This window comes from Aptenodytes forsteri, unplaced genomic scaffold (genome assembly GCF_000699145.1).
Source record: "Aptenodytes forsteri isolate BGI_AS27 unplaced genomic scaffold, ASM69914v1 Scaffold736, whole genome shotgun sequence".
NCBI classification, from domain to species: Eukaryota; Metazoa; Chordata; class Aves; order Sphenisciformes; family Spheniscidae; genus Aptenodytes; species Aptenodytes forsteri.
Genome location: NW_008794754.1, coordinates 286,985 through 299,466, shown reverse-complemented (window position 1 = coordinate 299,466; position 12,482 = coordinate 286,985). Strand labels below are relative to the sequence as shown.

General features: G+C 41.4%; 2 protein-coding genes across 2 annotated transcripts in view; one reads left to right on the top strand and one right to left on the bottom strand.

Annotated features, from left to right (window-relative positions):
* LOC103894797 (centromere protein J) overlaps nt 1–2,986 on the top strand; it is a 40,644-nt gene extending 37,658 nt beyond the window's left edge. Inside the window, exons 13-16 of the mRNA XM_009274253.1 lie at nt 599–739; nt 1,447–1,531; nt 1,897–2,017; nt 2,797–2,986. Coding sequence (XP_009272528.1) covers nt 599–739; nt 1,447–1,531; nt 1,897–2,017; nt 2,797–2,986 — 537 coding nt within the window. The remainder of the gene's footprint in view (nt 1–598; nt 740–1,446; nt 1,532–1,896; nt 2,018–2,796) is intronic.
* Nucleotides 2,987–6,440: 3,454 nt separating this feature from the next.
* TTLL2 (tubulin tyrosine ligase like 2) lies at nt 6,441–11,370 on the bottom strand. The gene is made up of 2 exons (XM_009274249.1): nt 11,296–11,370; nt 6,441–8,260 (listed from the first exon to the last, which is right to left on the bottom strand). The coding sequence occupies exon 2, from the start codon at nt 8,250–8,252 to the stop codon at nt 6,588–6,590; it is 1,665 nt and encodes a 554-aa protein (XP_009272524.1). The 5' UTR covers nt 8,253–8,260; nt 11,296–11,370; the 3' UTR covers nt 6,441–6,587.
* Between the last annotated feature and the right edge of the window lie 1,112 nt (nt 11,371–12,482).

The following is a 12,482-nucleotide window of genomic DNA, read 5'->3' as shown; positions in this document are numbered from 1 at the left end:
ACACGGTGGTGTTGGGTTGACGGTTGGACTCGATGATCTTAGAGGTATTTTCCAACCTTAATGATTCTATGATTCTATGATTTAATTCTGTAGTACTGAATGTCCGTACAGGCTTATGTTACTTGGAATAAAATGGTTGTTAACATATGTCAGCAGTCTGTGTTAATACATCAAGTTCAATCATTTTGGTTCACACAATTCAGAACCGGGGTCTCCTGAGTGACTTGTGTGGAATGTGTAGTAGCATATATGAAATTGGTAGAGACAGTAACTCACTGAAGTTGGTCAAGGAAAAACCTGAACGGCTTCCCTATTGCCACAGGGCTGTATGCCTTATCTCGCTTAACAGAAAAACAAGGTGGTGGGGTGGGAACTTGGGCCGAGTGCTAGAAGTGAGTTCATTTTGTGAAAAGAAAATTACTTTTGGTCTCTTTTATATACAAGTGAGGCAAAAATAATGTACCTGTGCTGCAGAGATAGCTTTTGAAATACAAAGGCATAGCGTGACTTACTTCAAGCTCCAATTTAATTGGAAGGTAGTGCAATGTTACTCATTTCCTTTACCTTCGTTTACATTAGATGCTCTTTGTGTTTGAAGGTAGAAGAGGTGCTTACTGATGGACGTCGGATCATCACTTTCCGCAATGGTACTAAAAAAGAGATCAGTGCTGATAAAAGGATGACTACGATTAGCTTTTTCAATGGAGATGTAAAGAAGATCATGCCAGATCAGAGAGTGGTGTGTAACATTTTTTTTTCTTTAAGGAAAATTAAATGATTAAGCGAGTTTCCAACAAGGTCCTACAATTTATCTTGAGCTATCAATTCTGGAAGAAATTGATGAGGAAGGGTGTTGGTTTAACAACCCTGAGTAGTGAGACTGCTTCATCTACAAAGACAAAAGTGGAAAGAGATGAAGGTAACAGTCAAAGGAACAAACGGGTAGTTGGCCAAGCAGATTAAAGGAGACTGAAAGAAGGCAAAGGGCAGGGGCAGCCATCTGAAGCAAGGACTGGTTTTTATACATTTGTAGGGTAGGTAGCACAGGGGGTTCTTCCCTCTTGGCATTATGTAAATATAAGTAGTTAATAATAATGTGAGCTAGAGTGGAAATAAGTGAGGCCTTGGCAGCAGTGGGACTATTTTAAATTAATAGTGCATGGATGGGACCCAAAGCAAAGAGATAGGAAGATGACTTTCATGCGTGCACTGTTGTCTTGTACGCTACAGAAATGAAAGTAGCAACATCTAGACACAGCCACGAGGAGGGGGTTGAATGAGAGGAAGAAACAGAAATGCAAACATAGCTACTTTTATGGATGGCAGATACAGAAAATCACCTTGAAATGACTTTTTTAAGATGGCTTATTTTTAAGCACATTTTATGGTTGAATCTGCTTATGCAAATATTGTGAACATGCTGCAAACACTTCACTCTCCTTTCAGATGTATTATTATGCAGATGCACAGACAACCCACACTGCTTATCCAGATGGCCTGGAGGTGCTGCAGTTCCCTAATAATCAGATAGGTATGCAAGAGCTCATAAATGTGAACTAGATGTGCAGGAAGGTTTCTATTATGAAAATGTCATCTGATTCTAACTCCAGCAGATTGGTTTTTTTCTTCTCAATTTGCATTGTCTTTGTATTTGACTTCCAGCATGTTCCATCACTTTACTGCTCAGTTTCCTCCTACAAAGCAAAGATAATAATGGGGTGTAAATGCATCTCTTCTAATTTTGATTATCTGATTATTTGATTCTTTAATTTCTTTAGCAGTATGCTGGATATAATTTTCATCTTCACTACAACGTCCAAAAAAAATCTGATCTAGCTCTGTGTAAAGCAACATGAAAGAACACTAGACAGACTTTTTACATCTTCTTTTCCACAGAAAAACATTATCCTGATGGCACACAAGAAATTGTGTTCCCGGATCACACAGTGAAATGCCTCTATAGTGACGGATTCAAGGAAACTTTTTTCCCAGATGGTACAGTAGTAAAAGTAGAAAAGTAAGTCTCGTGTTAATGACAGGAACCAGGCATTGGGCACAGGTACAATGATACTGACATTTAAAACTGTGGTTGGATTCTGCATGGCTGGGAAATTTCCAGATGAAAGGAGAAAGGATTTGTAAGATAACGAGGATTTTGCTACCATGAGGCACTGATAATTCTCCACTTCCACCTTGGATGATAGATGACCATTTATCACTGACAAAGTGACTGTGAAATGCTCCTCATTTAGTTCCATGTAACTTTACACTGGCCAGGGCTGCCGGGAGATCACCAGTTGTCTGTGTTAACAACGTGGGTACTAAAGGACTCAGGATCAGGACTCCTGAGCTCTATTCCTAGCTTTTTGGCTCCCTTTCTGGTCTCGGGCAAGGCATTGCATGTGTCATCTCTCTATTCCTCCATGTAAAATGAGGAAAAATAACAATAGGACTTTCTTACACATGCCTCTTCTGGGCTTAGGGAGGATCCTGTTGTAAAATAGATTTCCTGCTTGCAAAATGCCTTGAGATCCCTGCATGAAGGTCATGTAAAATGCAGATCCCACCATCCATTAGGTATCATACTATGTACTGAAGTACCTTTGCATTGAAATCTTATTGTGAGATCAGATTTCTAATGCCATCCTATGTAAATTCTGAGGTGAATTATAACCTGAGAAAGTTGTCACTTGACGTTATTTTCCACTTTCATTGTGTCACATTAGACAGCTCAGTGAGATAGGTTAATAACAGATAGCGCCTTCTCATCACTTCATTCATCATTATTTCTTTCAGGAATGGAGATAAAACAGTGGTGTTCAGTAATGGCCAGAAGGAGGTTCACACTGCGCAGTTCAAGAGGCGGGAGTACCCAGATGGCACTGTAAAAACTGTGTACAGCAATGGCAGACAAGAAACCAAGTACTCCACTGGACGAGTTCGAATCAAAGATGAGGAGGGTAATATCATCCTAGACAAGAAGTGACTCCTCCCCTCAAAGGGCTGCGCTGCATGTAAGTAGCTCAACCCATTTTCCCAGCACGTCAGAACCGTTAGGAAGATTTAAGCCTTGTGAAAATGAATGGATGGATCTGTAGGGCTGAAGTTCACTTTGGTTCGGTAGGCTGGTGCTCAGTTTAGAATAACCTTACCTGAATGAAATGTCTCTTGAGTGAGATTTGAACGAAATACAGTCATGCCCTCTTTGTGTATGTAACATTAAAATAAATGCCGATAGTACTTCTCATCAAAGTGTTTGTTTCATGATACTGATCACACTTTCCCTTGTTTTTCTGCTAGTTACAAAAGTGACTACAATTAAGGAGCATGGCATAAGAACCTCAAATCTACAAAGCTTTTTGAACTTCAGTTGAGTGCTGCCTTGTGTTGACTAAAACAAATCTACGAGGTTATTTTTTTCTCAGTTAACCATCACTAAAAATGTGGAAGTGATTAATGTTTTCAGTTTGGTTGGGTTCTTTGGAGCAGAAGATCCCAGGATGCGTTAGCCCTTATCATGAGCTGTACACGAGACCAAAACCTGAGCAGGAGTTCAGTGAACAGTCACACCTCTGGATGTCTCTTCCAATGTAAATTATTCAATAATTATATGATCATAATGTAAGAACTCTGTCTCATGCATTTGAAGACAAAATGTAATGTTTATTCCATCCTGGTCATTATTCTGGATGAAACAGCCCTTTCTTTTTCCTCCAACAGTCTTTCCTCAGACGTCCTCTGTGTTGCTTTGTTTTTGAATTAACCTCTCCCACTACTGCCTTTATTCTTCCAGTAGTGGAAAAATATTTCTGGTCAGTGAATCTCTCCAGATTCAAGGCCCTTTGGATTGCACTTGATACCTAGGGGAATTAATCATTTATCAGATGCTGCTTTCAACTGCCTTCCCCGTTGACTGCCTGTCCATCATGTGTCTTGAATTTTTCCAAAGCACTGAAGCATTTCTCCTGTAGAGCTCAGCTCATTACCTGCCCATTGACTGAGAAGACCAATTATCTCCTCATGCCCTTCAAATTCCTGTAGCAACAAACTCACTGTCATAGCATGCTGCTTTAGCCTTTTCTCGCAGCTAAGTGCAAAATAATTGCAAGATTACGGAATTTCTCTTTCTTCTCTTCAGTTTCTAGTGGGTCAGACTGTCAACAAATCACCATTCAAGTTACAGAGCAACTTTGGAAGAAATAGATTGAATAGAGCAAGAAGTGTTGCTAATATTGATCATACACATGCTGCAGTTTATGAATTTAATTATGATGCCCTGAACATCCATGCAGTTTGATGTCAGCTGGTGTGATAATAAAATTGCATTGTTTTTCCTTTACTCCTGTATAACAAAGGAACAATTTCTAAGCCTGTGATTTTCACTACTGAAATATTTAATATATTTTGTGTTTTGTAAAGGGAAACTCTAATTAAAAGAAATCCAAGAGATCATTCTTTTCCTTGTGTTTCACTAAGAATTTCAGTTCAGTGCTGCCTTACACTGACTAAAACAAATCTACGTGGGTTTTTTTTCCCAATTAAGCATTACGAAAAAAGTGAATGTGATTAATGTTTTCAGTTTGGCTGGGAAACTAGATGTGGTACTAATGTTTTGTAAAGGACCACTGTTTTTATTCCCAGGAATTCCTTTTAACAAAAGGTCCCTGTTCTCCAGCTAATATGCTGACATTCTCTTTGTTTCTATAGTAATACAGAAAACAGGCTTTGTTTGCAGCTTTTAGCCTTAAACCAGCGTTTGCCAGTCCATAACCTCTGTATATAATCCCTCCTAATTGTAAATTAAATAAGGAACAATTTTGTTTGTATGCTGCTCGCTCCTTGCTTCATTAAGCGCTCTCTACCATACTTGCAGGAAGCATTCTGATTCTGGAATAATTAGGCCTGCGATCCTGCACACAGGTGTAACACAAGGGGGATATGCGCAAGTCAGTCTCTAAAACTGTGTGCACGCAGACATGCATGTGTGCAAACACCTTGCCGATGTGTGCATTCATCTCGTTAGCTCCTGCTTACAGGCAGGTTGTAATGGCACGTAAGTATATGGGCCCGGTTCTACCTTCTGGCAAATCAACGGCAAAACTTCCATTGGTGAAATCAAAGGGTGAGACTACTGAGGATTTCACAGTACTTTTGTCAACCAGCGTGTGGCCACCATTTTAACCAAGACATGTTTTTCAAGTAGTATTTTATAGTGTAATAGCAAAGGGATTATTGAAATAAGGGGCACAAATTTGGTTTGAAAAGGAAAAGACAAAAAACGACCTACATAAATGACAAGCTCTGTCAGGTATGTTATAACTGGGAGTCTTTCACAGAGCAGTTATGACACATGCCACGTTGTTCTTCTCAGGCTGATTCTCACACCCGATCTCCTCTACCTTCCACTTGCATTAGTTAACTGGAAGCAGTAATGGCTTTACCAGCTATAGTTCATCGTTGTAGGAACACAAATAATCCAATTTAAGTGTGACTGCATACGTACTTAAACTGTAGCAATACACATATCTACTTTACCATGTTTTTTGTCCTAGAGGGTTTATAGTGAAAAAATTCTATGAATCCTTTGGGGAGATGGAACACAGTTGGGAAACCCCACTTCTCATCTTTCCACAGGTTTTCTGGCATTAGCGGAAGCATGCTACAGCCAGTATTTGGTCTCAATTGTGATTCAAATTGAGAATACGGCATGACTCCTGAACAGTTACTTCCATTCAAACAGCTGGGGGCAGCAAAGATGTGCGAGGGAAGGATAGTATTTTGACCATCATCTCAAATGCTTCAGTTCAGTGTTAGTATTTTTCCATGCACAGCTGATCACCAAAGTGCCTAACCACCGTACTCATCAGGTGGCTAATGCAGAGTCTGTGAGAGAGAGGTTTGATCCAGTCTTCTGAACGTGATATTTGCAGTTTATATTCTGCCCTCTGTTACCTTGGGAAGCCTAATTATTTCTTTATTAAGAGTTCATCTGAAACAAAACACTGGAGCAGTATACAGATTTTTTAAAAACTACTTTCCATAAGAATTGCTACAGAATCCTACTGGTCATAAAATGAAAGTTATTTCATACTGTTGTTTCATACAATGCAAAATTAATTTCTGGAAATGAATGTCGGGAAGCTCACTGGATTCTTCAAAAACATGATAGTTTTGTGTCATTCATATTATCTGCACCTTTGTAAACTGAGTGCATGTTGAATGCTCCCCGGTGTAAAGTGACCAGTTTTTCAAGCCATAAAGCCCCCTTAGTTAGGAAAAGAAAAGAAGCAAGGATCGCTGAGAAAAATAATAAACAAAGACTGGCATTTCTGAGGATGTTTTGAGAAACGCAATTCTCCATTTTTATTCTGGGATTACTTTAATATTGCACAAATTACTTTAAAAAATTAGTACTTTAATTTTAAAAATTAATTTTAAAAAATAATCTTATATGGTAATTGCTAAATTACAATTTTAAAATTGTGTATTGTTTAAGATATCTTTCTAATACAATTTCAGTGTACATCTACCTCCTTCAAGCTAAAGTTGTCATTTATGATATGTCTATGTAACCTAACATCATGAAGTTACACAGAAGCTAAACAGCCTACCCTTTTCTTTGTGTTCTGCTGTTTTGATGGTAACTGTTTGCTCACTAATTTGTTTATTTCCTTTATGATGCTCTTTACATCTGTCCCGTCCCTGGAAGCTTGAAGTGCAGCTTCATTGAAAGGAAAAATAAGGACAAAATCTCCTACCCGGGGGACGGGCCTCTGGTCTTTATCAGAGAGGAAATAGGGGCGTGTGGTTAACTTGTAGTTGTACAAGTCGGGTGTAGGTAACCAGTGGTTTTGTTGGACAGACTTGTGTGGAGAATGCCCAGCTCCTGGGATTTGTTTATTTTTAGCTTCAGCTTTTGCTTGGGAGGGTATTTTTGGCATGTTCATCCTTTCCCGCAGCTGGGAAGTCAGTGTCTTTCTTGGATGTGCTCTGGCAGTTTTCTTGGTCAGGGTAGCCACCTTACGAATTGATCGCCTTGCAGCCTGCAGGGCAGGTTGTACAGAAGAAGCAGAAGAACATTTAGCTACTTTTTGGCAAGCGAGTACGCCAGGAGCCTCCCCCGTGGCACTCTCACCAGCTGTGCTCCAGGGTACCCACCTTCTGCCAGCCTTTGTCCCTGCCACCTGGTTTCGCCTGAAAGTGTCAATCTGTTTGTAGTTCAGCAGTTCAACAATATCGTGAAGAAGCTTTCTTTTCACAGTGTCATCAATGGAACAGTCTAAACACAAGGCCGGATTGTAGTTGACTTCTAAAAGCCACAGCTTGAATTTGTCATCAATCAGGATGTCAAAGCCGAAGAGCTCAAAGCAATTGGAAGCCACTGGTAAGGGGGTTACAGCAAGCAGGGTGAGAATCACTATGTTATTGATCTTCTGCCAGAGGAGCGTGTCGTCAACCCCAAATATTCGAAGGTAAGAACGAAATTTGCTGAATGTCCATTTGCAGCCACAGCCAATCCCTTCTTTATATTTTTGATATGAAGCTCCGTATTTGTTGATGCTGGTGTTTGTTAGGTGGGCATAGACGTTGTCCAGAGAACCAAGGTCAAACTTTTCCGTGGCAAACCTCACCAGTCCTTCTTCGTAAGTGTAAATGGTGAGGGGGCAAAAACTCGTGACACACACATAGAGGCGCAGATCCAGTTTATACCCTGAAATGAGCAAGGGGTTGCTAATGTACTTCTGCACAATGACTGTACAGTCATATACTAAGTCTTTAACGTCTTGGAAAATGAGTATGCCCCTTCCACGGGAAAGATCCACAGGTTTGCAAATCCAGTAGCTAGGTCTTCTGCCTACTGACTGTCTCTCTTTGCTGTATTCTGCTATAAATTTGACATAGTCATTGGGCATGATGAATGCCACCGGGCTAAACTCATACAGAGCTGATCCATACGCTCCTTTCATACGTTTCAGGTGCCTTGCCAAATAGTCCTTTCTGGTGATCCGGACAGCTTCTGGGTAGTGGTTGAGCCTCTGCCATGGTTTAATGCTGTGGTGGTCTGTCATACGGAAAGGCGAGTTCCGCCAGTACAGGTTCCAGTCTGTGTCATCTTGCTCCTTTTTGTCAAATTCAGTCCAGCCGCGTTCCAGTAAAACCTCACGGACTATTGCAGGGACATTCTCACGGAGACGGAACACCAAAGGCCTCAAGATATCTCTTGTATCAGAGTTATCTGCCATCATTTCCATCTTACTAGCTGAAAGAAAACAGAATCACCAGGAAGGAAACAATGACATTAATGCCACAGATTGTGCTAGCAGTCATCACCTTCACTGTATTCTTAATGCTTAACATATTCGCAAAGCATGTCACCCCTGTGTACTTCTATGGTCCACGACTGAGAAGTCAAAGCTGTGTTTAAGCTGAAAGATATGTAAAAGGGCATTGATTCCAGACAGCTGTTAAGGCAGCACAAAGCATTGATTGCTGCAAAGCTGTATGTCTCCACACTTTTAGTTTTTCTTTCAGGTAGCTTACTACAGCACTAGTTGTCTCAAAGCTTTTGTAATTCTTGGATACTTAGAATTTTCTTTTTGTTTTTTTTGCAGCTGCCTTCAGCCTAACGACCGCAACTTTGCCTACTAAGACTTGCTGTGCACGGCTGCATTGCTGAGACATTCTGCTAACATATTGTGTTACCCTGCTCTGAGCAAACTCTCCTGGTTAAGATTATAAAGTCCAATGCAAAACTGATGGTAGACAGCAGGAAAACTCATATTGATTCCAATGCTCTTTCCCTCCTTTGACATATGCTGATTTAACTCGATGATAATCTGCTATTCCTCCAGTGAGCTCCTCCCCAGTTCCCGAAGAGCAGGGCACATTCTTGTCTCATCACTTTCCTCTCAAGAAAATAATGTTCCATAGAAATGTATGTAGATTCTGAATGAAATACCATTTCCCATTATCTATAGTGGAAGTAGATGACGGTCCCCATCTATTTTTATGCATAAGAAACACTTTGAGTTAGTTTGGGCATAGCAATTCTCATATAAACAGTTCATGAAGTGTGCTCTTCCCTCCCCAGCTAGTTCAAAATATACAAGACTCAAACTAAAACACCTGTCCTACTGATGTTTGCCCCCTATGGTGGCATAGGGGGCAAAAAGTCCCATGAACCTGTAGATTTGAGAGTGTTGCTGTTTCTCTGTTTTAATTTCCTGATGCCCTACAGAGCTGCTCCCTGAGGATTAGACTCCGTGTTTGGAACGGAGAGTGTCTTGGATGAGAGAAGTGTTTGTGCTGCGGACCATTCTGATGCAGCATTAACATACCGACCTCCACCTCCTCTCGGAAAGTAGCAAGCAAAAGAAATACAAAGCGGGCGGGACATATGCTAGACAAGACTCCTTCACATCCTATTACCAGAGTGACATCCTTGCTCTTTCTTTCCAGGTTGAGTTTTGGACTCCAGAATGAGTAGCCTCTGCCTTCCAAACAGCTACAGAAACCAAGGGAACATGTCACACCTGGAAGTACTCAACGCAGTGTGCAGCTGCGTTGGTCAGGGATGCTTTTTCTGTGGAAAAAACTACAATTTGTTGAAATGGAAAGCTTTTTTCCAAAGAACAAAAGTAATCTTTTGCCAGCTTTTTTATTTCATTTGAGTTTTCGTGTTTTCAAATTGTCAGAATATCTTATTTTCACTTTTTTAAAAGACAATGGCTCAGAAAGACTTTTTTTAAAAATGCTATTTTAAAACTAAAAGCCCAAAGGTGAAATGAAATGCTTCACCATTAGCAAAATGTAAATTAACATAATTCAAAAGTTTTGCAAGTCGCAAAACAGTTTAAGATTCTCATTGTTTTATTTGAATGTGAAAAACAACTCAAAAATTCTTGCAGGATGAAAAAACATGTTTCTCTCTCCATTCTGACATTTGGGTGATTCTCTCGTATAATGCAGAGTCTTGGCTGTCCAATGCATTCTGCTGCTGCTAAGAGGCTTTGATGGGTAACCACACAGCAGTCGCAGAGCTCTTCCGCAAACAGTGGTGGAGTCTGTAACAACTGCGTTACAATGCAGAGAGGAAAGCCAGGAGAGTCTCAACAGGGGCTTGATGGGAGGAGGGTTTTAAAGAAGGGTCCAGGAGGTATTTCAGTGAGGCTGGGAAGCAGGGCAGTGGTGTTAGAAGTATATGGCTACCTTACCATAGGACTGTAGTATGTAGGTTAAAAATAGCCCTGGACCATCTTATATCCTGTAGTAAGGGAATCACTGGCTAAAAATGAAGAGATTTGAAGCAAGCTTTGGTCCAGCATGTGAGGAATGAGGATCCTATTGGAAGGGGACCTTACGCCTCATTAATGGGCCGAGATTGTGGCCAAAATTTGAATTTCTGTATACGATGACTTTCTATATTCCAAAGTAATATGTAATTCTATATTCCAACAGTAATATCTATATTAATATATACAGTGATGTTTTACAGTCAGACTCGCAGTACTCCTCCATCTCAGGTTTAAGCTAGTGTTGGGAGGGAGCAAGATCTAAACTGCACTGGGATTATTTCTCTGAATCCCCTTAGAGATCAGAGATTCCCTCCCTGTACAGACCGCAGTTGAATTCTCCTTAGTGAGAGCTCTTCCTGGGTGAGGGATTTATAGGGAGCAGGAGAGAAACATGATAAGTAGGTACTGAAGTGCGGTCATGATGTAATAGGACTTGGATAAAATACGACAGGGAAAGTAGTCTTGCTGTGTCTCTTGCAGTCAGTGCTTCTTTTCAGACCCCAGGAAGTTGGGGGCTTGCTGCTGAGCTTGCACACAAACCTAAAGTGGTGGTCCCGGGAAACGTTTATCTTTGCTTCCACTTTCTTTCCTGGCAGTTCTCTTTCCTGTCTTCTTATTAAACAGCACTATCTCACATGACAAAATGAAAAAAAAATATATATAGAAAACTAAACAAATTTTATAGTAGCTGGTTCAAATCCTTGGGCAAAGATTAGTAAGTTAAGAAAAAAATGATGTAATTGAAAGTAGCCATGCTAAGCATTTGGATGAGTCAACTTATAGACTGCAGTTAGCTTTGTCTTTTCTGCACTGCTCGACATTGCTACTAGCAGCGTTTCAGTGAAAGGCACTGTTGTACGTGAATCCAGTGCGTGGTAAACTGTGTCATCACGGTCTCCGCTAGGTAATCACAAATTAAGCTGCTAGTAATGTCTGAACAATGAAGCCTTCTTTGGCGGTTTGTTCATGTCAGCTTGTATTAATGGAACATCTTTCATACCTCTGGCGTTCAGGGAGTTTACAGGAAATTGGCTCACCAAGCCTAGATATAACAAATGTCAGCTTCAAATTCCCTGGTAATTAAGTAAAAAGAAAATAAAACATTTTAACTAACAAAGAACACCTACCTGCTTTTAAGGAAGTCACATCTTATAAGCAGAAGCTCTTGAAGTGCAATTATGAAACAGTAACTCCAGGATAAGGCATTGGTCTAAATGAATGAACACAAATTTCACTCACTTTACTCTGTACAAACGTGTGCCCAGATGAACGCCCATCTCTTCATTAGCCTGCATGCCCGAGGGCTCTGTGTTTAGCCCATTCCTTAGTAACTTGAAAACCCACTCGCGTGTTTGCAGACATTCTTCCACAACGCAAAGAATGCTACAGCTCTCTCTGACCACGCTCAAGTTTAACACCTACCTGCCGCTGTTGCCAGCTAGCACCCAGAAGCAGAGACCTTCCCCCTGAGGAGAGCAGGATGCCGCCGTCTGTGAACTCACGGCTCCGGGGCCACGCAGTTGCGCTGACGCTGCGGCGGCAGACCCCGCGCCGGCGTCCCCGGGGAAGTGCTCACATGGGCTTGGGTGTTGTGCCGGCCATGGCTGCTTCCAGCAGTTCACGCGTTCCAGTTGCTCGGTTTTACACCTATGGGAGGAAATACGATCCTTAGTGGTTAGGCATTAAAAGTGTTTGTTTGCCGAGTTCATGCGGAATGTCCTTGTGTAATTGAACTCAGCAGACTGACTGGCGATCTTTCCTATAAAGTCTTTAATTCCTCAGGGTGACAGATCATAACATGGGTCTGGAAGCTGCCTGCCTTGGGATTTAATTCCAGAAATAACCATTTTAATTATTTCTTGAGGTGATGGTTTCTGTCTGGTACACCATCCAGGTTCACCCCGCCTGTCCCAGGCTACACAGCTTCCTCCCGCAGCTCTTGCAGACGACTGGTGTTGGGCTGCAGTCGGGGCACAGGGCTGCCCACCCACAAGGGCACGCTGTAAAAACACCGTCTGGCGCTCTGATGGCACGCGGTCTGTTGGCGGTGAGATACTGCTACCAGCATCAAACAAACGTCCCTGAAGGCACGGGAGCGACGCTGAACCAGTGCACATCGCGCTCACATTAGCAAAAGTATTAGTATTTAAAGCCGTGGTCGCTGGTTACGCTGGGGTGGGGACCCAG

Coding starts and splice junctions, on each gene's coding strand:
- TTLL2 (XM_009274249.1), bottom strand. CDS start 8,252: ATGGAAATGATGGCAGATAACTCTGATACAAGAGATATCTTGAGGCCT.